We start from the raw sequence: 21,538 nt of genomic DNA on the forward strand, positions 1-21,538 counted from the left end.
ATCTATCTATCTATCTATCTATCTATCTATCTATCTATCTATCTATCTATCTATCTATCTATCTATCTATCTATCTATCTATCTATCTATCTATCTATCTATCTATCTGTCGTTCATTCTATATATCTATCTATCTATCTATCTATCTATCTGTCGTTCATTCTATATATCTATCTATCTGTCCGTCCGTCCGTCCGTCCATCCATCCATCCATCCATATCAATGCATCTGTCATTCTATCCGTCGCTCAATCCGTTGTTCTATCCGTTGCTCAATCCGTCTTTCCATCCCTTTCTCCTGTAAGTAAACTAATATTATTTATTAATATAATTGTATTTTTATTGTGACTAGAGTATAAACATAGTAAAATATAATTGTATTATTTAGTTAAAAAATAATTACCCACAAATAAACAATTTCAGTTAACAAAAATGTAAACATTTTCATCTGTTTAATTTTTAAATAGCTTTTAAAATGTAATATTTGAATTTTTTGTTGTTTGAAAATATTTTGTTTTTGTAATTCTCACAAAAAAACACTGTGTATGACTTTAATAGGAATATAAGAATAATAATATTAATGATATTTATAATTATTCTTAAAAGTGCTTAATAAACTGGTATTTTTATTGCAAACTTTAACTGTATTGTAAAAAAAAACCTGTAAATGTTTAGTAATTATTACATTCTTTTTTATGTTGTGACTTATAGATTGTGAATATAACCTTATGTATACTAAGTGAAAACTGTGAATTGGGGGAACATAAATGAGAATGCTCTCTGATTCCAATAGCAGCCTAAACCTGTTAACAGTAATAACATAGTAACAGCAATGACATAGTAATTGAATTAGTTATATGTTGTCAATTTGCTAATGCACATGTAAAAAAAAGAGCAAAAAAAGTTTTCCTTCTGGGTTGGTTGGTCATTGCGTTTACCTTCTTTTATTGAGGTTTGTATTCATTTTGGGTTTCCGATGCATGTCAATATCCAGTGAGGTCTCTGTTTACCCACACATGCATAATGCATGGCTCTGTGTGCTGCCCTTACAGCTTTGACTGCAGACGATCGAAGTGTGTGTGAACAGAAGGAGACCTGTGACATTTCCAGCAGTTGGGAGGAAAGCACTCCGTCAATGTGATTGGCACTGTGTGTGTGCGTGCAAATGGGGAAAAAAGTGATGAGCTGCAGTCTATCTAAAGCCTCCCATCACTCATATTCAACAGCTTCTGTTCATTGAGTGTTTCCTCAAGGATGAATGCATGAACAAAGAAATTCACAAACACACACACTTCAAACTCAAAGGTGAAGATAAGATCTTAATTGGTTTGAGTTGAATTCATACATTTATCTTCTTGGAGTGCATATGAACAATACTAAATTCTGAATTATCGGCTTTGGATTAGGTTAATTGATGATGGATTAATTGTCAATAATGCATTAAATCTGTGCACTTTATCAATGGTTGATTAAGCGTAAATATCATTGCCATGTTTAGATGTATGCAGTCTATGTGTAAAACGTTCCGCATATGTGAGGGAAAATTTGTATTTAAAAAAGGGGGAAATGGTATATTAACTCTCTACTACTATGCTTGGAGAAAAAGAACAAGGCATCAGTTTACTGTCAGGGGTTGTGTTGTGCTGAGTTGACTTGAGTTGTGTTTTAGCGATTTGAGTTGAGTCATGTTGTGTAACTTCTGTTGAGCTGTGCTTTGTTATGTTGAGTGAGTTGCAAATTGTGATGCATTGATTTAAAGAAACACTTGACTTTTTTTGAAAATCATTTTATACGTCTAGAGTTAAACTGTTGAGTTTTACTATATTTAAATTAATTCAGTAAATCTCTGTGTCTGGCAGGAGCAGTTTTAGCTTAGCTTACTTAGCATAGGTCATTCAGTTGGATTAGACCATTGGAATCTCGCTCAAAAATGACCAAAAACTTGCGATAACTTTTAGAAAATTGCCTAAAAACTTTCATCAACATTACCAACGTGACCGTCACCTTTCACTGGGAACATGCCTTGCAACCATGAACACATTTGTAAGAGTTATCTAGGTAGGAGCTATTTTCAGGTGATGTAAAATCATACCAAAGTTCCACTTATTATTATTTTTTAAACTTTTTTAATTAAAGTAGATGGAGATATGGAGGGAAAATAAATAAATAACAGAAGAGAAACACTTCACCAGAGACTTCACCTGTAAAGAATGATGCCAAGCTATCCATAATCCTAGACCAGGCCGTAGCCTGAGCTGATGCTGTGGTGGTCATGGAGGAATGGAGTGAATGAGACTGATTCCTAAAAGACCACAGTGAGAAATGAGCACGCATTGATCCTGTAGGCCAGCCTGACCACCCGCCGGTGTCCTACTCATACCTGCAGTTCTCCACTATGGACGTCCTGCTTCTCCAACCTTCGCCGCCTGGACTGCAGCTCCAAATAGGAAGTTTGGCCAGAAGAATAATGGTCGTGCCCAACTGAGCCTGGTTTTTCTCAAGGTTTTTTCCTTCACTTTCGTCAATTGGTGAAGTGCTCGAATCAGGACTTGTGGAGCTGCACATCGATGAATTTGCTCTTCAGTTTTTGAACTTTCAGCAATGAAATTTAAACCAACCTGAACTGTACTGAACTAAACTGAACTTAAACTCTAAAAACTGGACTTTATTAGAACTATATTAAGCTGCTTTGACACAGTCTACATTGTAAAAGCGCCATAGAAATAAACATGAATTGAATTTAATTAAACCAGAGACGTCACATACAGCTGTTAGCAGAAAAGTTTTTTGAATATTACACCAGAATGAGAGTTCCTTGCCATAATGGCCTAGAATAATAAGTCTTCATTTGTCATTTTTGAGATGCTAATTGTCTCATCCTATTCAATGAACTATGCTATGCTAAGCTAAATTAAAAGTGCTTCCACCAGACCCAAAGATCAGATAAATACCTGTGAGTTTAAGTATGACCACTTTATTAATTCCACCAGGGGGAGTTAAATTAGGGCAGTAGCATCATGACACAACAAACACACACACAAATCACTTATTAAAAAACACAGTCCAGCATGCTTAATGATAATAACTTCATAGATATAATAAAACTGCCAAAAAAAAAACAAAGAAGAACCCATACGTTAAAAATTTTAAACGCTCAAATTTAAGATTATAAAGCCTTATGGCCTCTGGAACAAAGTTGAATTCATATCTATTATTAGAGCATTTAATGCTTCTGAACATTCTGCCTGAGGGCAGTATAAAATAAGGCTTCAGAGGATGAGAATCATCTTCCATCTCTCTTTGAATTTTCCTTAGCATGTCCTGCACATGTAACTCTGCTAAACTCTGTGGAGAGGCATACCAATAATCTTGGAACAAGTTCTGACAAAGCTCTGAGGTTGTTTTTTTTTTGTCTCTAACGCAAAGTGAGGAGTACCAGCATAAAAGGAAAAGCTTAACATACTCTGGGTTCAAATGAAAATGAAATAAATCTGGGATGGATTCAGAAACTCAAGTTCTCAACTGTGTTATTCTAGGGGAGTCGAAAAATTATTTTCAAAAGTGTAGAGTGCTCATTTAATAATCATTTGTTACATTTATATAGCACTTTCTGGGCACTCAAAGCACTTTGCAGATTTTCAGAGGAATCTCCTTAACCACCAGTGTGTAGTATCTAGCAGACCCCCTAGTTTTTCATGATAGAAATTGAATGATTTTGTGGTGGTAATTCCCAAACGTCTCATCATTGCTATGACTTAACATGTAAATCACTCGCGGTTCATTTGCGTCTGCTTACTGCACAAGCATGCCCCCAATTTCGTGTAATGTATTGTAATTATGTGAGAGTGCACGCGAGACATAATTTTTCGAGAGACACACAAATACATCAGGTCTGCTGCGTGTGCAGCGTCTATAAGTTATGTAAAACAATTCATTGCGAACTGAAATAAATACAATTTAATTATATGGTTTGGAATTTGATGTTTTATGACATTTAAAAAAAAATTTTGCAATTATTTTGTGTTTAAATTAAGAATTTTGCAGGATCGCAAAAATTTGCGACTTTTTGTTGATTTTGCGTTGGATTCAGCGATCGCGGAATTGTGAAAAACCAGAGGGTCTGATCTAGGGCTGCACGATATTGGGAAAATCTGATATTGCGATATTTTATTTTTTGCGATAAATATTTCAATAATACAGTTTCAGAAGATGATTTGAATAGCTCGATGGTTTTCTAAGGAGGCTCACAGTATTCAGGTACAGAAATTGAATAAGAATACAAAAAATGCTTTTCTTACTTTCTCATTTTTTGTCGAAATATCCAGATTTTTTAGATCAAGTAAAAATATAGTTTTGTTTTCACCTTCAGAAGAAATAAGTCAAACTAAATAGTTCTGCCAATGAGGTTATTAAAATAAGGTTGTTTTTGCTTTGAAATGTAGATATGTGGACTAGAAACAAGAGACAAATTCAAAATAAGAAATAATTTTTTTTCTGTATTATTATATAATTAACATATATATATATATATATATATATATATATATATATATATATATATATATATATATATATATATACTTTTTTGAAGCGCTCAGTCACAGGCCTTAAAAACACATGTAAACCATAAACCTAACTATGGTTAGACTTAGCAGTGGCCCTAAAAAGCACAGTACATGGTAAACTATAATTCAGACTCAACGTTGAGTGTGACCATTGCAGATGTACACATTGGGATATCGATCCTGAAACGATGTATTGTGCAGCTGTGGTAGTATCGATACTCATTGGTTGAGAGGAGACAGAGTGATGAAGCCAATTAGATGCTATGGGGATGGTTAGGAGGTCGTGATGGATGGAGGCAGGTTTGATCAGGAACGGATACGCACCTCTACTCTTTTTGAAGGACATCCTGGAATTTTTAATTACTATAGAGAGTAAGGACATCAGTGAAGCGTTTCATTTGAAGGACAGAACTCACTGACGGTATAGTGCCCATGTCACTATACTGGGGCACTAAGACCCACACAGACCACAGAATGAGCACCCCTTGCTGACCTCACTAGCACCTTTTTCAGCAGTAGTTTCCCATGGAGGTACTTACCAGGATCAGCCTTGCTTAGCTTCAGTGGGTAACGAAGGTTGCATTCCAGTCAATTTTTTTAATGTCATAACATATGAAGACAACTCGATCCCTTTGTCAAAATTGAAGGGTTGAGGGAATGTAAGCTTTCCTGGTTCGCTTGATGATGCCTGGTTTTTCTCAAGGTTCGTTTTTTCCTTCACTTTCGTCAATAGGTGGAGTTTGTTGCTCACCATCGCGATGCTGCGCATCGATGAATTTGCTCTTCAATGTTTGGACTTTCAGCAGGAAAATATTAATATCACTGAACTGAAAAACTCTAAAAACTGGACTGAAGCAGTTTCAATTTACTGCAACTTCTATGTTAAGCTGCTTTGACACAAACTACATTTTATGTGTCTAAAAGTGGAGTGGAACTCAGAGCTGCAGAGCTGCTGTTGCATCAAGTTCTTCTGCATCCATTGTGGACATCATTACCAGATTGTTAATTACTTGAAATTATTAGCAAATCACCTAACTCAACTGGAGCATTTAGCTCATGAACATTTAATATTGGTATTTTATCCATGTGAGTTATGTAAAGCCAGATGAAGTGGGCTATTAACTAAATGGCATAAGCCTTTAACATGGCTGGGGCATTGATAAGTATAATTTTAGCAAAAAAATATTTTGTATTCTCAGGATTTTGATTATATACACTTTAAAAAAACTACCAGTAACAAAATAATATTTGCTGACATGGCCACATTTATTCATCTGAGAGGATGCTATGGATAAGCTCTTTATTTAGACAACTTTAAAGGTGATATATATATATATATATATAGTTTTTTTTTTTTTTAATCCTCAGATTCCAGGTTTTCAAATAGTTGTTTGTTGGCCAAATATTGTCCTAGCAAACCATACTTCGATGGGAAGATTATTTATTCAAGTGATGTTTAAATCTCAGTTTGACAAAATGGACAATTGTGACTGTTTTTGTGGTCTAGGTCCTCAAATGGTTCTGTTAAATGATCAGTCATTGATTTTTTCAATCAGACTTGCCTTTTATTTACAGTAAAATCATTTGCATTTTGTTTGAGGATGTCTTTTGGGTCTCATTTTCAGTGACAGAAGTAGATGCATCTTGTATTGCTAGGGTTAATGATTAAATTATCAATTGCTTGTTACAATGATCGATTATGGGAATTTATACAAATTTTCATCACTAGTTTGGCTACTCCATTATGGGGAAAAATAAATACATCTAACTAGTACCTGAGTAGAACACCTTGTGCCTTTAGAACTGCCTTAATCGTTCGTGATATAGATTCAACAAGGTACTGTAAATATTCTTCAGAGATTTTGCACCATATTGACATGATAGCATCACACAGTTGCTGCAGATTTGTCGGCTGCTCATCCATGATGCAACTCTCCTGTTCCACCACATCCCAAAGGTGCTCCAAAAAAGGGTGTCCTGGCATCCTGGGCTAAATTTGTCCACTGGCCTCTGTCCATCATGGCCTCCTAACCACCCCCATATCATAATTAGCTTCATCACTCTGTCCACCAATCAGCTGGTGTGTGGTGTGCGGTCTGGTGCAATATGGCTGCCGTCGCATCATTCAGGTGGATGCTGCACACTGGTGGTGGATGAGGAGATTCCCCCCTATGTGTAAAGTGCTTTGAGTGTCCAGAAAAGCGCTATATAAATGTAAGGAATTATTATTATGAATTTAATATTATTATTATTATTGTTTTATCTTGATTACTGTATTCTCATGGTAATTATAAGCCAAAATCCAAATTTTATTTTGATTTAATTGCACAGCCCTACTAAAAATATTTAAAAAATTAATTTCTGCTCTAAGCATACTTTTTTATTTACATATACATTATTTTATTTCTGTCAGGGCACATTGTGCAGCATTTAACACAGGTATTGATTGATAAATAAGAGGTTGAGCAACAATTAGAAATGTTTTCTGACTTGAGTGTCCTAAAAAATGTGTTGCATGGCTTGTTTGACTAATCGTGTTTTACAGGATAACATCTGTCCCTGCTATTAGGAAACGGCCTCCCGTAGTGTTCATGAGAGGGTCTGAATGCAATGGGAAATTTACTGTGTGACATTTAAAGGTCATTGTGGAGTGACTGGTTGGATGTCTTGAAGTCGCTGCATCTTAGTTTCAGTATAGTTGTGATCTTGGTTATTTTAGGCCTCTTCTATTATTTTTATACCATTTGATAATGGGTATGTGTTAGGATTGTAGTACAAGAAATAATTGTGCCTCATAAAGTCAGTGCATTCAATTGGAAAAATTTTCAATATATGTATGTACAGTTGAAGTCAGATTTATTAGCCCCCCTGTTTTTTTTTTCCCCCAATTTCTGTTAAACGGAAAGAAGATTTTTTTTTTCAACACATTTCTAATAACTGATTTATTTTATCTTTGCCGTGATGACAGTAAATAATATTTGACTAGATATTTTTCAAGACACTTCTTTACAGCTTAAAGTGATTTAAAGGCTTAACTACGTTAATAAGGTTAACTAGGCAGGTTAGGGTAATTAGGCAAGTTATTGTATAATGATGGTTTGTTCTGTAGACTATGAAAAAAAAAAGCTTTAAGGAGCTAATAATATTGACCTTAAAATGGCTTTTAAAAAATTAAAAGCTGCTTTTATTATAGTCGAAATAAAACAAATAAGACTTTCTCCAAAAGAAAAAATATTATCAGACATATTGTGAAAATTTCTTTGCTCTGTTAAACATCATTTGGGAAATGATGAAAAAAGAAAAAAAATTCAAAGGGGGTCTGATAATTCTGACCTTAACTGTATATGACCATTATTTAGAACACGTTGATTAATTTACATGGTGACATATCAAGTTTATCACGTGCCACAATGCTGTCCCATGATTTATGTATGTTGGGTTTTTTTTTTGTTTGCTTCTTTTTCCTTTTTCTGCAAATATTGACAAACGTCCTAATTATACTGTGAAAATGTGTTTTTGTCACTGAATAAGGGTGCTAATTTATTTGAATTTACATCATAAATTAAATAATGACCCGCAAATTTTGGAATAGTTTTGTTAAAGTTGTTTCCATCTGCAAACGTTTTACACACTTTTTGAGATATTGAATAAACAGGCTTTATGCATTAAAAAGATACGCAAATAAACCATGATGGCAATCAATTTCTTAATGAGCAACAAAACTCGTGACTTTGCCTCAACAGATAACTAGTAGACAATTTTTTATGTCCTTCAATTGATCATTTTTAATTTCAGTTTTATTATTGAATAATATGCACATGTTTATACAGTACAGTGTGTTTCATGTACAGTACAGGTTGTAAATAAATATTTTCTGTCTTTTAATAAAAAAACAGGTGGTTCAAATTGGATTTGCATCATAAACCTTAAATAAAAGTTAAAAAGTATTTTTTGTTTAATGTATTCTGCATAAATATGCAGATTTCTTTTTTTTTTTTTAACGAAATGTACCAATTGTAGAAAAGATTAAAAAAAGGCCTTTTCCTTCTCATCTGCCTGTTATCAATTATTCCTTACTTAAATATGCAATACTTGACATTCTCTATAAAGTTAAATTGCCAACTTTGAATGGAGAGATAGCTATTGATAGTCTAAAGGTCAGAAAGTCAGGATTTGCATCATCTCTTTAGTCAGTAATAGGGAGTGAATGGGGCGTCAAAAATCTGAATGAGTGTTTCCTGTCAGTTCTCCATGGTGTGATTACCTGAGTGTGGGTCTTCATGCTGGGCGACTTGGCAAACAGATGTCTCTCTCTGTCTCATTTTTACTCTCTCTCTCTCTCTCTCTTTCAGGCTCTCTGGTGGGTGTGGGTGATGTCATCTCTCAGCAGTTGATTGAGCGCCGCGGACTGGCCAATCACAACGCAAGACGCACCGCCAAGATGATGAGCATTGGCTTCTTCTTTGTCGTAAGTCTCCTGTGATTCTGCTTCATTTGCATGTGTGTTCCTCATGAGAGTCTCACACTTTGTTAGTTTTTGGACTGATGTAATTGAAATATAGTGCCAAGAGAGATACAAACTAAAACTTGATGTGTGTCAATGTATGAAAATAAAATGTAGGTTTTAAAAACACATCAGAAAGGTCATTTATTACATTTTTATACTCAAATTCTTTTACATTTTATTATACATCTTGCTGGCCACAAAAATATAGTTATAGTCTCATGTGAGCAACAATAGTTTGTCTTGCATGGTTATCTGGCATATAGGATTTCTAGAAAAGCTGTATTACATAATATTCAAAGCTGTATTTTTTAGTTACCAACAGTACAATGGTGCTGTTGCAACAAATAAACGAATGAGGATCCAGTTCAGGAGACTTGAACAAGCAGAACTTCTTTATTAAGACGTGCTGGTTAGTCTGCAATCAGACAATTCCGAAGCAAGTCTGAATTCTATTTAGAGAAAGATGTCCTATCTAAAATATGTTTTTAGGAGGCTAGCTGAAGGTGTAGAAAACAGGCATGACTAGATCTTGTTTTAGGGTCTTGAATTGATCCTGAGGTTTCATCTGCCCTGGGGTGCATTTTTGAAAACCATCGTTAGCCAACTAAGGTCGCAAGTTCTGTCATTACAAACATAGTTCGCTGATTTGGCGTTTCCCAAGTCCATTGTTCCAACGAACATTCGCAAACTATGTCGCAAATTTCTATGCTTGCAACTACACTTCTGGAGCTGTAGTTAGAAACATAGTTCCTGGCTGTGTTCTATTCCCAGTTATCCCCCCCATTCCATATTCGTTTAGAACATTCTAACATTTAAACTTGGAATGATTTTTTAAAAAAAGCATTAACGTCATCTCTCTTTGGTGTAAACTGCTTTCAAAGTATTTTCACAGTTCAGTTTTAATGATCTTCATATTGACAATTGCGCTCCCTTCACAGTACACTTTGAAAACATTGATGTCATTTTGAACACAACCATGGCTCATGACGAAAGCTTGAGGTGACCTTTTATTTAAAAGCGCTATTTATGTTGCGTCTCCAAAGCTTGTGAAAACAAAATATATAGCATACGCTAATAGTTTTAATTTTTCCTCGGTTATTTATTGAGTATCTTATTAAGCTTCTGTAATGTATATGACATGGGCCGGTTGGTAGAACATTTCTGCAGTGGTTTGCATGTGTCAAATTGTAAAAGTAGACTGTTCAAAAATATAAAAAAAAAAAAAACTATATCCTACTTAAGAATAAAAATAATAATCATCATAATCATCATCATCATCATCATTATTATTATTAAAGTAGGATTTTTTTCCATTTCCTAATAAATAATAAATATTACATTTCATTTCTTAATAAATAGCCTCATTATTTATTTATTTATTGATTGATTTATATATGATATTAGAATAAGTTCCCGCATCCGCTGCATAAAACATATGCTGGATAAGTTGGTGGTTAATTCCGCTGTGGTGACCCCTGATTAATAAAGGGACTAAGCATCATTATGGACGTTTTACGTTATAACTAACTAACTAAATGATGGATCTGCGACAGAGAAACTTTGGGTTTTGGGAAACACTCGTCACTACATCGTTCTTTTCCCAATCAATGCATCAAACTATGATAGTTCAGCCGTGAGTTATGTCGTTATTTGGGAAACGCACCCCTAACCAGCTTGATAGTATCACAACAGGACAAAAGCACAGTCATTGTGTCCCTGCATTTAGCATTTGCATCACTTTGGCTTAAACCCTTGCTCAGGAAGGCAATAGGTTTTAATGTCTCTCACCCCTGGGCTGCTATAGTTTTGATTGACATAATATATTCAAAAACCAAAGAATATAACTTTTCAGTTATACAAATATCATTGTTATTTGTAATTAAATTGTATACATTTATATTTCCACAGTATCTTTGAGAATAGTTTTTATTTTAGTATCTTTTAAACTGTAGTTTATTATTTTGATAGTAGGGTTGCATGGTGGCTCAGTGGTTAGTACTGTCGCCTCACAGCAAGAAGGTTGATAGTTTGAGTCCCTGCTGGTCCAGTTGGCATTCTTGTGTGGAGTTTGCATGTTCTCCTCATGTTGGAGTGGGTGTCCTCTGGGAGGTGTTTTCCCTCACAGTTCAAAGACTATAGGTAAATTGGGTAAACAAACTTGGCCTTAGTGTATGAGTGTGTGTTTGTGTGTGACTGTGAGAGTGTATGGGTTTTTCCCAATACTGGGTTCTGGCTGGAAGGGTATCTGCTGCTTAAAACATATGCTGGAATGGTTGGCGGTTAATTCCGCTGTGGCGACCCCTGATAAATAAGTGACTAAGCCAAGGGAAAATTAATGAATGGAGCCAAAAATAGTATTTTGAAATGGGCCATAAGGGACTAAGCCGAAGGAAAATGAATGAATGAATGAATTTTGATCGTAAAATGTCTTGCATTAACCAGTTTTTTGTGTCACACGATCTGCTCAAGGTAAGTTGTTCTTTTATTATAGCATTTTTTATGATTATTTTACAGTAGGTTTAAACTATGAAAACTGGACTGACTCAGTTTCAATTTACTAGAACTTTTATGTTAAGCTGCTTTGACACAATCTACATTGTAATAGCGCTATATAAATAAAGATGAAATGATTCATTTAAAGGGCACATAGTTTACCCCTTTTTTCATATTTAATATAAGTCTTTTGTGTCCCCAAAATGTGTCTGTAAAGTTTCAGCTCAAAACACCCATCAGATTATTTATTATAGCTGTTTGAAGTGTTTATATTATAGCTGGAAAAAAGGTTTTGCTGTTTTTTTTGTACTGGCCCTTTAAGGCTAGTCATCCCCGCCCACCGTTCCCACGTGCCTGTCAGCAATCGCCGCCCTCGGCTGCCTCAGGAAGCAGATCTCACGTAACGTGTGTGATAAATACTACAGTAAGAACTTTAACAATCAGTATTTGATGAATTTTTTTGTGGATTTGCAACAATGAGTCACACACAATGTCATTACAAAGTTCACGCACACACACAGCAAGGACACAAACACATAGCGCAGATACATACACACACACACAAACGTAGCGCAGACATACACACACACATAGCTCAGACACGCAGACACACAAACACACACACACAAAGAGAGAGAGAGAGAGAGCGTTAAGCTTTGTACTCATTTTGCAAGCATATGTGACATGATACTGGTAATCTCCACTGCTGTATGGATATCTCTTATATTAATGTACAAAATAAACCTGATTTAACGTCCACAAACCGCGATTGAAGCGTCTTCTTTTATAATTGTTCTGACACGCGGCTGTGCTGATTAAGTGCATCTGAAGTGAATCGCTGTAATTCATTACACACATGCTCTGTTTTAAAACATTTTAAACATGTGAAACTCACTCTTGATCACGTTTGATGATGATTGATGATCCTAGCGAACTGAACACACCTTTTATTCCCGACTGCTTTGCGCTCGTCCTCTCTTGATGATATGATTATACACGTGACTACCGGACATGTTAATACCTACAGCTGTCAATCAATATTGGTGGGCGGGGGGACCGCACTCCTACGTAAAGTTGCAGTCGATCTGAAAACCGCTCCAATTGGTCCACCGTTTTTATGTTGTTTAATTTGAAAAAAAAGGACTGGGTGTGTTTATTTCACCCCAATATGACAGTTTATACACTATACTTACACACATTTCTGTCCAAACAGCTTGAAAAGTAGATTTTTCACCATAGGTGCCCTTTAATGCACACCTGGTCAATGAACCTATTCATTTCTTTTCTTTGTTTGGTCTTCCACTGTTGAAAACGTGTAAATAAAAAAATAAAAATTCTAAATACATATTTGTCTGACTCTTTTACAGAGTATAATTACAATTTAGCCTATATTATCCACAACACAACTCAGGAGCAGTTTTTTTTCAGGTGAATTAAAAATAGCTAGCTAAAGTAAACCACTACAACTTCTACTTCAGTTAGAAGTTTAACAAGGCATCTATTCAATTTCATTCATTCATTTTCTTTTCAGCTTAGTCCCTTTATTAATCTGGGGTCGCCACAGCGGAATGAACCACCAACTAACCAGCATTTGTTTTATGCAGCGGATGCCCTTCCAGCTGCAACACATCACTGGGAAACACCCATACACACTCATACACTACGGACAATTTTTGGACTTGTGGGGGAAACCAGAGCACCCAAAGGACACCCACGTGAACACAAACTCCACACAAAAATGCCAACTGGCCCAGCCGAGGCTCGAACCAGCAACCTTTAGTGGTTGTACTACCCACTGCGCCACCGTGCTGCCCTATCTACTCAATTTGTCAAAATATTTTTTTGGACAAATGAAGAATGGTTATTTTTCACGTGTTTATTCCAGAGTACTTCAGAGTGTGTTTATAGGCCTGTCATGAATCACAATAAGGTATTTTTGTTGTGCAATACATTGTTGCGATAAGGGAAATTATTGTCATTTTGAGATCATTTTATGCCACTAATTATATAATGATTGTATAACAACATAATGCAAATAGCCATAAACACTTATCATACTTATCATCCTTACGGTTGTTTAGATTCTGTAATTTGATATTAAACAGGCAAATGTCCTATTATATATACTATTAAATGTCCTATTAGGTAAATGCTTAATTATAAACTTTGACACTGGTGAGGTAGGATGGCAATGTCATTGTGAAATGACTTTTACGTTGTTCGTGAATTTGTAATTATATATTGCAACAGCAAAAATGATTGAAGTCATCTCCAAATATTGCACGATAAGTATATTGATTATTGTGACTAACCTATATGTGTGTTTGTGAGTGAGAGAGCAGGCACTGAGCTGCAGGCATGTCAGAGCAGAGCTCATTAATATTCATGATCGTTCCAAATATGGTCAAAATGGACCTTCTGATTCTAGGGATAACTCCTTTTAATAAATGAGCAAATAAAACTCTTCCTGGAGATTTTTTTTTGAACTTGCCTAAGCTACATACCTTCAGAGAGCAATTGAACTCACTGGGCCCTATCATACACCCGGCGCAATAAGGCGCAAGACTTGTTTGGCTTGATTTGTTGCTAATTTCAGACCAACGCAACCCTCATTTTCCTATTATGCGCCATGTTGTTTAAATGGCAAATCCATTTGTGCCGCTTTGTGGACTCATGGGTGTTCTGGTCTAGAAAGGAGGTGTGTTAAGGCGCATTGTTGGCACGTTGCTATTTTGAGGAACTAAAATAGACTGTGCAATTGACCAGCTAAAAGCAGGTCTAAAGTCTAGCGAAGAGTGCGTTAGGTGTGCACCTTAAACCCGTACACATTGCTTAATACACACATGATGTACAGCAAAATGCAAATATCTTTACAAATGAAAAAAAATTTAAGGATTAAAATATTACAAAAATTATTATTTTCTGCATAAATATAAAAACCACTGCCTCCATGCCTTCTTCACCTCGGGGCGCTTTTTTCAGTTTGTTCATGACAATTTGCATTTGTATAGTGTTGTTAATGTTATTAGTATTAATTATTATATGGAAATTTATATTTGTTTTAATGAAAACAAGCTTAGATTTGTCCTCCTGTCAGGTTTTGGAGACGTCTGCATCACCATATGGGGCATAAGAACAGGACGTGTGTTTGATATAACTCAGTTGTTTGACCACACTTCGTTATTATTGTTCATTCATTCATTTGCTGGAAATTAGAATTGAATTTAGAAATAGTTTTGAAACAAATCTTTGCGCTTAACAAACAAAATTAAATATGTAGGCTAATGGATGTTTCCTTATCCACGAAAGTGAAGGAGTAAAGTGAAAGTAAAGAGGCCGAATGGAGGAGGCTCATTCTTTATTCTCGCTGCAGATGGTCTGTTTAGCTGTTTTCGCGCAAGTGAAGCATTCAGTTTTTCCACTTACAAAGTCCGCCGTGTAAACAGCAAATACACCACGGCGCGGCACAACTGACTCTTAAAGGGAGATGAGACTCTGATTGGTTTAATGCACGTTATACTCAAAACACACCCATAACTCAATAAGAGAATAAGCACAACCCTGTTAGACCATGTGCCGAGGCGCAAACCGTATTTTTCTGTCCTTAAAATAGCAAAAGCGGATTCAGACACACCCTTAATGCTTTTGCGCCATAAGCTTTAGACTCTCCGCCTAGGTCAATAAAATAGAGCCCATTGATCAATGCACTATAAGGCACCTTTAAATGCTCGCAAATTGAAGGGTAATGCAAACGCAACTGTTTACAGGTCTGCAGATCATGTGTAGAGGTGTTGTGTTTGTAAAAAGAAAATAAAGTTGCACTGCTGCATACAGTGATTGATATATTGAGCTCTTCTCTACCTCTCACTCTCTCACACACACAGCACTAATGCACTAGTTCTGTCCAAATGACTTGAGGTCTAATCTGCAAATGGCCTGTATGATTCAAAGCTTTTACAAGCCTGAGCACACTCGCTTCAGCCTTTAAACATCAGTCCTCTGTCGTTATTATTAGAGCAGTAAAATCTGTTTCAATGCCGTTAGAACAAAAGACTGAACCACAGGTCAGAACTTCAGCTAATGTTTGTCCTGCTACTCTTAATTATTTTCTGTGCATTGAACAGCAGTTATTTTTAGTTTCCGACATGCTTGTATTCTGTACATTTAGGGTTTCAGACTGGATTATTACTGCTAGTTAGACAGAAGCTCAATATTAATCATTTTATGTGTAATTTGACATCTTTGTTTTGTTAAAAAGACGGAGAAGAATGAACAAAGCAGCCGTATTTCAACTGTGCATTGACAAATGACAAACGGGTTCTCAATCCAGCGCACAGCTGTTTATTAAAGACGTCCATATGCATAATTTGACATCGGTGGGTGATTTTGCACGGATGCTGCTGAACCACAAATTATATTTGCATTAAAAGAGGGATTTGCAGAAGATTTCAGTTGTCATTGTTGACTGAAACAGTCGCGGGAGACACTTTTTGACACATTTATTGATCAGTTTGTTAATCAGAGCCAGACTGAAGCCACACTGGGAAAAAGAAAAGAAAGCTCATTAATTCACTGAGGATTGGAGCTAATTACAGCCCGCTGTTTTCATAATCACGTCATAAACAAATGACACCACTGGCACGACTTCAATGTTCTGGGCTTGTGTTCGTGATTGTTTATTGAAGTGTTTTGGGGGTTTTATGTCTGATATTGGTGTTAATAAGGGCTTTTTGTGTGTGTTTTTTTTAAGGGTCCGGTGGTCGGTGGATGGTACAAGGTGCTGGACAAACTTGTTACAGGTGGTACTAAAAGTGCAGCTCTGAAGAAAATGCTTGTTGACCAGGTGGGCCATTCACTGCAGATATTTATAGATTTTTTTTTTTTACTTTATTAATAAAATAAGTAATATTATTATTAAAATACAACATATTAATATACATATTTGTAACCAAATCCTTTTCTTCCTCTCTGTATATAAATTAGTACTGCTGACATAACAACAATGGTTCTCAATGATATTATATAATTACCTATTAATATTATTATTAATATTATTACACAATGTAAACTATTTATTTAATTATAATAAGTTATTTATAGTATAACATTTAAAAAATGGCTCAGCAATAGGTACACATTCCATAACATTGTTGCTTCTCATTGCAAATATAACAATTTATTATTATATTTAAATGATGTTAGTTAGTTAGTTAGTTAGTTCACTTTATTTTATCCCCTTAGGGATATTTTATTTGCAGCATACACTCACAAAGACATCTGAAATTTCACATTTGGCTTTTATACAAATAAACATATCATTAAAAAACTTGAAGTACCATAGTACCCCTACTCTAAATTAATATCCAGTCTACTGGCCATCAACTATATAAAAAGTATAAATGATAGTTTTGTCCTATTTATTAAACATCTGGGAACACAATATCCACGACCTGATGGTAACAATTTGAAGGTGATGAACATTTATGGCATCATATATTCTAAGCTAAGTGATCAGGGAAGAAGGGCCTTAGTAAGCGAGGTGATCAATTACTCCTATGGTCACTCTGTCTGAACAACTCAGTGAATGTCCTTGAGTGGCCCAGCCAGAGCCCAGAGCTAAATCCTATTGAACATCTCTGGAGAGATCTAAAAATGTCTGTACACCGTCGCTTCCCATCCTACCTGATAGAGCTTGAGAGGTACTACAAAGAGCAATAGGCAAAAATTCCCTAAGACAGGTGCAGGTGCCAAGCTTGTGGCATCATATTCAAAAAGACTTGAGGCTGTAATTGCTGCCAAAGGGGCATCAACAAAGTATTGAGCAAAGTGAATACTTATGTACATGTGATTTTTCAGGGTTTTTTTTTTTTTATAGATTTGCAACAATTTCAAAAAATCTTTTTTCACATTGTCATTATGGGGTATTGTGTGCATAATTTTGAGAAAATAAATTAATTTAATCCATTTTGGAATAAGGCTGTAGCATAAACAAATTTGGAAAAAGTGAAGCGCTATGGATACTTTCCGGATGCACTGTATAAAAATATAATCTGTACAAACAGAAACACAGAAGTGTTTCTAACAAATGCCTGGGGGAGAAAAAAACACTCTTTTCCCCATCATTTACTTTTTATATTACTCGTGTTAATTTGGGAGCGTTAAAGGATAAGTAATACAAAAAGCCAAGAATAATCTCAAGATCTTTCATAACTGCAGTACAAAACATCTAAATAGTTAAAGTTGAGGTTGGATCTGAATGTAAAGTCTTTATTGGAGTATGTAGATGCATATTACAGTGCTTAACAGCTGCTATTTATTGCTGTTGCTGCGTGCTTGATCCCTTTTGGGTTTTCCAGGCGAGCTCTCCCTTCATGCATGTCAAGTAATCCATCCCTTGATAGGCAGTCAAACAAATGAGTGTTTGCATAAGTCATTGTTTACTTGATCGCTGGAATGAATGTACAGGATGAAACGGACAAAAGCACGCAAGACAGGCCCTTTCCCCATCTGCGGATTACACCCAAACAGCAGCCTACCACATTTATCCACAAAACAGATTCTACTGCTATTTTTAGAGACCCACTTTCTACATTTCTGAAAGCTTATAAGGCGGCAAGAAGTTGTGTGTGTGTGTGTGTTCGCGTTCGTTTTTGTGGATATTGTTGAGGGACTTAATCGGCTGCGTAAATCTTAAGAGGTCCTCAGATATTACTTGGACATTTCAATTAGTTCTTGAGGCTAGATTGAGTCATAACATTTAACAAAACAAGAGTCCCACAGTGGGCGACGCAGTGGCGCAGTAGGTAGTGCTGTCGCCTCACAGCAAGAAGGTCGCTGGTTCTAGCCTAGGCTGGGTCAGTTGGCGTTTCTGTGTGGAGTTTGCATGTTCTCCCTGCGTTCGCGTGGGTTTCCGGTTTCCGGCTCCGGTTTCACCCACAGTCCAAAGACATGCGGTACAGGTGAATGTAGGCTAAATTGTTTGTAGTGAATGAGTGTGTATGGATGTTTTCCAGAGATGGGTTGTGGCTGGAAGGACATCCGCTGCATGAAACGTGCTGGATAAGTGATCTAGCATGCTAATAATAAGTCAATGCATCATTCTTTCATTGTCTCTCTAATAGCTTTCAACGTGTGTCTTGCATATTCTATTAGATGTGAAAATGTCTGTCAGTAGTCTATAAATTAACAATTGAGCTGGATTAGATTTGTAATGGCATTTATTATGAACACTGAACTTGATTAAACATGTATGGTTATATGTCACCTAAAAAGGAATGAGAAGGTTTTTATCTCTGATCTATTCTGCCGTTTATATCTCCACAGGTGGGCTTTGCTCCGTGTTTCTTGGGTGCTTTTCTGGGAATAACTGGAGCCCTCAATGGACTGACTTTGGAGGAAAATGTTGCCAAACTCAAGAGGGTAATTTATCAACAAAAGCCAATCAGCCAATTTTCAGCCAATGATAAACCTCCGATGAAAGTTTTATGTGACTATTTTCAATTTCGTACAGTTCCTTTTACAGCATCAGTGTTATAATGTAATTACAATACATTCAATGAAATAGACTTAAGCATTCATTTAGTTGTTTATGCATAAAATGAGATGAAAGACCATGCAAACGCTGGCGCCGTTTAGTAGCTAGCGCAGAAACTCCATTGAAATACATATTTACATATTACATATATACAAATTTCATATTTTAAAGTGCTTCTTGTTCGATCGGATACCCACTTTATATTACACGTCTACCAGGCAATGATTTTTTTAAAAGAAATCAGATCTTAAACGTGGGGATTTTGTAATGGCAAGACAGTTCACAGGAAGCGCTTGGGCTGGCTGACTGAAAATAAAAGTCAGTGTGCAAAAACACTGGCTTGTATAGGTGTGAGACGCTCTTTGGAAGTGCAGCCGCTATACAGTTCTGGAGGTAATAATACTGAACCACTGTGATGACAGACTTTGGCTGAGGGATTTTAGAATGACCAAAACAACATTTCACATATTTTATAATGTGCTTAGCCCATTGATTTGTCCATTAATGCCATCCTGTCACACCATTTTTGATTTCATATGATCTGTAATTCTGGTCTTGCTTTTTTTTCTATATGAAAAAAAGTATCTCCTGCTCAGTTGTGTGCATAATGTGGATTTTAAAAATGTATGCGCAGTTTGGCATTTCCATTAAGCCTTTTTCATGCAGTATTCCAAAAGACGCATACAAATAGGTGAATTGAAACATAGCTACAGTATAGTCTAAAGTAACAGGTAATTATTTTGATTTGCCTTCATTTTTGTGTGTGTGTTACCGGTTGCATGTAGCCATTGACAATTAAATACTATGCTCAAGCACATGCTACACTTTTCTAAGGCAGTGATTCAAATTTTTTAGGCATTAAAGAGAGTCTCATCCCAGCATTCTCTTACTAAACAAAATAATAATATTTAAAAAATAATCATACAAATGATTATTTTGCACCCATTGTTATCGGCCAATAAAACTCCAAATACATCTACAAGTACACAAGTTAGTTTTGCAACAGAAATATTGTAAAATGTAAAAATTTAAAAGAATTTGAACTTATACTGCCAAATCTGAGAGGTTGTGAGTGCTGACTTGTGGTTGTACAATGAAACTGCAATAAAAGGTGCTCTGGTAAATTACATTTTGTATTTGTGAATGAGATTTTATAAATACATACAACTATTAATCTGCAACTTCAGATTCAAAACACAAGTGTTTTGATTATTGTCTGTGTGTGCAAGTCGAGAGATTCAGCTGTTCACATCAAAGCTGTGTGTGTAAACTTCAACCTGCACATATACACTCACTGGCCACTTTATAACACTTTATAACTGCTTTAATCCTTTGTGGCATAGATTCAACAAGGTACTGGAAATATTTCTCAGAGATTTTGGTCCATATTGACATGATAACATGATCACACAGTTGCTGCAGATTTGTCGGCTGCACATTAATGATGTGAATCTTCTATTCAACCACATCCCAAAGGTGCTCTATTGGATAGAGATCTGGTGACTGTGGAGGTCATTTGAGTACAGTGTACTCATGTTCAAGTAACCAGTCTGAGATGATTCATGCTTTATGACATAGTGCGTTATCCTGCTGGAAGTAGCCATCAGTAGATGGGTACACTGTGGTCATAATAGGATGGACATGGTCAGCAACAGTACTCAGGCAGGCTGTGGCGTTGACACGATGCTCAATTGGTATTAATGGGCCCAAAGTGTGCCAAGAAAATATCCCCCACACCATTACACCACCACTAGCTTGTTAATACAAGCCAGAATGGATGCATGCTTTCAGGATGTTGATGCTAAATTCTGACCCATCTGTATGTTGCAGCCGAAATTGAGACTCATCAGAGCAGGCAACGTTTTTCCAATCTTCCATTGTCCAGTTTTGATGAGCCTGTGTGAATTGCAGCCTCAGTTTCCTTTTTTTAGCTAACAGGAATGGCACCCCCTGTGGTCTTCTGCTGCTGTAGCCCATCCGCCTCAAGGTTGGACGTGTTGTGCTTTCAGAGATCTCTTCTGCATACCTCGGTTGTAACGAGTGGTTATTTGAGTTACTGTTGCCTTTCTGTCAGCTTGAACCAGTCTAGCCATTCTCATCTGACCTCTGATTTCAACAAGGCATTTGGGCCCACAGAACTGCCGCTCACTAGATATTTTCTCCTTTTCTGACAATTCTCTATAAACTCTAGAGATGGTTTTGTGTGAAAATCCCAGTAGATCATTAGTTTCTGAAATACTCAGACCAGCCCGTCTGGCACCATCAACCATGCCACGTTCAAAGTCACTTAAATCACCTTTCCTTCCCCTTCTGATGCTCGGTTTGAACAGCAGCAGATCGTCTTGACCATGTCTACATGCCTAAATGCATTGGGTTGCTGCCATGTGATTGGCTGATTAGAAATTTGCATAAACGAGCAGTTGGACAGGTGTACCTAATA

The 21,538-nt window shown here is 36.2% G+C and overlaps 1 protein-coding gene across 1 annotated transcript in view; it reads left to right on the forward strand.

Moving 5' to 3' along the window:
* mpv17 (mitochondrial inner membrane protein MPV17) overlaps positions 1–21,538 on the forward strand; it is a 46,683-nt gene that overhangs the window by 16,448 nt on the left and 8,697 nt on the right. The window contains exons 3-5 of the mRNA XM_056445529.1: positions 8,917–9,032; positions 16,315–16,407; positions 18,888–18,983. Coding sequence (XP_056301504.1) covers positions 8,917–9,032; positions 16,315–16,407; positions 18,888–18,983 — 305 coding nt within the window. The remainder of the gene's footprint in view (positions 1–8,916; positions 9,033–16,314; positions 16,408–18,887; positions 18,984–21,538) is intronic.

Source organism: Danio aesculapii, chromosome 20, assembly GCF_903798145.1.
Source record: "Danio aesculapii chromosome 20, fDanAes4.1, whole genome shotgun sequence".
In the NCBI taxonomy this organism is placed as follows: Eukaryota; Metazoa; Chordata; class Actinopteri; order Cypriniformes; family Danionidae; genus Danio; species Danio aesculapii.